The 4,072-nt window shown below is 45.4% G+C and overlaps 1 protein-coding gene across 1 annotated transcript; it reads left to right on the forward strand.

Moving 5' to 3' along the window:
* Window positions 1–775: 775 nt before the first annotated feature.
* On the forward strand, window positions 776–1,985 carry LOC127748769 (uncharacterized). Its single transcript, XM_052263589.1, has 2 exons — window positions 776–1,189; window positions 1,522–1,985. The coding sequence occupies exons 1-2, from the start codon at window positions 832–834 to the stop codon at window positions 1,629–1,631; spliced, it is 468 nt and encodes a 155-aa protein (XP_052119549.1). The 5' UTR covers window positions 776–831; the 3' UTR covers window positions 1,632–1,985.
* Window positions 1,986–4,072: the final 2,087 nt, after the last annotated feature.

Here is a 4,072-nt window from a genome sequence, read left to right on the forward strand (position 1 = left end):
GTACCGGATGCTGGAGGGCGGCTGGGTTGCATACTCACACGGTGAGCTACACCCAGAAAAATCGTTTCTTGTTTCTAGTAATTTTTTCCTGTGCACGCTGACTCAAGATCAAATTTACTCTTGAAACAGGCTGATATTTTCTTTCGAATAAGAGAAAAATATTATTCCAAACATAACTTTGCCTTGTTTCAATGCTGATTTTTATCTTGTGTCAGCGTGCACTTGAATCAACAAACAATTTTTCTGGGTGTACGGTAGGCAAGTCCACCCGCACGCCGGCATGCGGTACAGAATAAGAAAAATAAAGGAAAGGGTATGTGGGCCACCCTGAATATTTAACAGGCCGTTCGTACTGTAACCGAAATAGTACTTTAGGTTAGACGTAAAAATCGGATTAGTTCGTTGAACTAATTATTACTCTTTACTAGCCTAACCCCAGTATTAAAGTTAACGCTTTTCCGACGCTCTCGCTCGCTTTCTATGTGCTGCAGATGTCGATTTTATACCGTTCCCGTGATGTCAGCCTGCTGGTCAGAGCTATGTTTCTTTCAATGAAGACATTTCCCGACACAAGGAGAAAGGCCGAGACCAGAAAGGCGGCTATAGTTTGCTTTGGAATGGCTCCCCTCATGTACTGTGCTGTTATGATCTACATTGATGTAAGATTGACGACCTTACAAGAACAGCCAAGCTAAAAGTTGGCACCTTTCAGACAGTTTCCTTATGCCACAGGTACGATCCCCACAATCGCTGATGTCGTGGTTGTTTCAAATTCTCCTGGACCTGTTGCCCGTCGTGTCTCTCACCATTACCCAGGACTCGTTTTTGGCCATGGCGTCCGCCAGCATAGACTTCATGGCAGTCATCGCTGACGACGTGCAGAAGCATACCGATGGGCTGTCGCGGCTCGCGTTGTCCGCACCCGAGGCCACTCTGTGGTCGTTTCGGCCGCGTGAGATCATGTGCCTCTGCCCTGAAAAAGCCTCCGGGCGTGCTTCGCAGCCTCCTGCCGCTGTCCTGGAGTTGCGGGCGCTCAGGGTGCGCTACCAATGTGTGCACGACACCACCCACGCTGCAAACACACTCTATGGGTTTTTCAACCTGGCCTTCATCGCCTTGACAATTTACGAAGGAGCGGTGTGTTTGTACGCCGGGGTAGTGGCCCTCTTCAGCCCGGAGGAAATGGGAGGTATGAAATGTATCGCTTCAGGTCGGCTTCAGAACAGTCATTATTCAACCTTGATGAGCTTTGATGCGCAGAAAAGACGAGTTTCTCGACCAATTCACTGAAAAAAAACGTACCTTGTAATATTAGCCCTTGCACAACTTAACAAGCTGTCATGGCGAATCTTACCACTTACCAGTGACAAATTTGCGCCCTTGCTCTGGGAAAATTAGAAAGTTCACGAAACTGCTGCAAATTTAAAGGGATAAATCTGTGCTTTTAATAGTCCCTCTCGGTGAATATTGAAATGTCCTAGACTAAGAATAACTTTTTTTTTGTTTTGTTTTAAATTGTAGATATGGAAGCGTTCTTTACTTTGTTGTGGGGCACAATACTCACATCTAAGCTTATATTCATCTGCATCATCGGAGATCAAATGCGCGTGGAGGTGAGTTCGGTTAGATGATTCCTGTTCGTTGATTCCCAGTCTAAAAGTGAATCATGGATGGCTGAAGCGTTCAGTTTTGTTGTGACTCTGACATGGCTGCGGCCCATTAGCGGGTGAGGCGAGGCTGCTCTCGGTTTCGCCCTAGGGGAGCCCTATCCCCGACCACAAACCGAGAGTATGAGGGATTAGTCGCTCAGATAAAGTATATGCTGTTCCTGGTCACTTTATGACTTACATGTGTCCCCTCAAGTGAGAGTGGATTACTGCAGGTTTAGGTTGGATCGTTTGAGGTTTACTGTCACAGAGAAACTTTCTTGTAGGATTCTAGGATTTTGGCCACATTGCAGACTGAAATGGCCCGTTTTCCAGACACAGATCTTCTAAGCAAAAGAGAGGTATGTTTTATCTTTTCTGTGACAAACCGAAGACCGTGAAAAACGCATTAAAGTCGGGTCATTACTTTTCAGATAAAAAAGTTTATGCACCAGATTCACATGCAGGACATTCGATTTGGAGCTTTCGACCTAATTTATTACGATTTAGGCACTCTGAAAAGAGTAAGTATGTAAATCTTTTTACGGAAAATAAATTACCACCATCTCACCGCATCGGAATTTCTTTAGGTTATCGCCGCTGTGATGACATTTCTCGTCGTAATAATCCAATTTTCAGCTATCTCGAGGCAAGGCAGTCAGAAGCCCAACAATACAACCTATGCTAATTCTGCTTAAACGTTCAAAAATATTGTCAATGAGACGCTGAGTTAGTCCGGGGAGAAGCGTTCCCTGTTTCACACTGAAAACACTGGCAGGTCCACGCGATCTTTCAGAAATGTGAAAAAAACCGAGGGGGCCACCACTTCAATTTAGGATGTACACAGGATTACGTGATTGCATGGATTACACGTAAATTTTAGGGGATTACACATGAATTTAGTTGAAATTATGGCTCTAAAACCATTAAATTTGGACAGTGAGATGAAATTTAGTGATAATGGTCTAAAATTTGGTCAAGTATTACACGGAACACATAAGGATTACATAGGAATTACACCATCACCTGTACACAGAATTACACGAGTGGTGGCCCCCTCTGAAAAAACGCTCACCTTTGGTTATGTCGTAGGAGGATGAGAGGGTGATTGGTACTTTCTATGTATGAAATTGGATGTCAATAAGTTAGTTAACATACCAAGATGCCTAGGCTCGTTCCTTGCACTGTATTGCATGGTGTATATTATTAGTAAATCATGGTGACATAAGTATTTTTCTGTTTCCATTGCCTAAAGTGTGGTATATTCTGACCGATGCTGACGATGTTTTCCATTATTTCATGGCTGGCAACCATCCAGGTCAAACTCAAGCTGGAAACTTTGCCACTTAGTATTATTGATACCTTTACTTTTAAAGTAACATTTTACATCGACGCGTCCTAACAACATCGTATCTGCAGCGTGCCGAATACACAAGATCCAATCTGCAGCGCGCCGAAAACACAAGGTTCTATGTGCAGGGCGCCGAATACACACGATTCTATCTGCAAAACGCGGGTTTCGGGATAGCTCCAAAGAAGTGCTTATTACTCCGTATCCGCTCATTCTTTACTTAACTTTTTGCAGTCAATAATTGGACATTGGACCTTCTTTTCGTGTGGGCAGACTAGCCTGAATGTCTTCCAGTTACTTGTAAACCACACAAAGGTAAAGGGCTGCACCCAACCGCGTTACCGCGTTTTGCAGATAGACTTTTGTGTATTCGGAGCGTTGCAGATAGGATCATGTGTATTAGGCGCGCTGCAGATAGGATCTTGTTGTTAGGACGTGTTGACATCCATGAGCTGACATTGACACGCAAAGAGCAGCATAAGAAAATAAAGATGACTGGTGACTCAAAACGACTAGAATAGTTATTTGTCCATGCCGTGCACTGTGACGGGTCGAAGTAATGTACCCCTCAGCGCAAAGGCCCAGTTGATTCTTTGCCCAGCTCCCCACCATGCAACGAGCCTGGGCCGAAGATCCGGGGTCTGCAGCGGTAGCGGCTCACAATTATATGAAAAGAAAAAGGAATAATAGCATCAGCGCTGAGCATTCGCCATGAAAAATACTCGTAATAAAAAGGAAGAGGAGGGCGGCTCCTCGGGCTGACCGGCCGACAGCGTCACGCCAGACAGCGCACCATTTCTCTCTTTGTCCGACCAAATCCGCCAAACCACAGTCGAGTGAACCCCGCTGAATCCACAACACAATGGTGGTCGGCTGGGCCGGGCGGCCAGTGGGGACCAGCGGGGACCCCGGTCACTCGTTCCTGCCTAGTTAGTGGTCGTTTGTTTGTTGTTGCGCGTCTTCCGAGCATTGCCAATTTACTCGGTAAATTTGTCAAGAAAAACGCTGCGGTGGGTTCCCTGTTTCCTCGCCCTTCCTCGGCAGTGTTCTGAATTTAAAGAATGCTTTTTATGCC

The sequence above is a fragment of the Frankliniella occidentalis genome, unplaced genomic scaffold (assembly GCF_000697945.3).
Source record: "Frankliniella occidentalis isolate FOCC.00 unplaced genomic scaffold, Focc_3.1 Scaffold12, whole genome shotgun sequence".
NCBI lineage: Eukaryota > Metazoa > Arthropoda > Insecta > Thysanoptera > Thripidae > Frankliniella > Frankliniella occidentalis.

Coding starts and splice junctions, on each gene's coding strand:
- LOC127748769 (XM_052263589.1), top strand. CDS start 832: ATGGCGTCCGCCAGCATAGACTTCATGGCAGTCATCGCTGACGACGTG. Junction 1,190..1,521: donor CAGCCCGGAGGAAATGGGAG/GTATGAAATGTA, acceptor TTTAAATTGTAG/ATATGGAAGCGTTCTTTACT.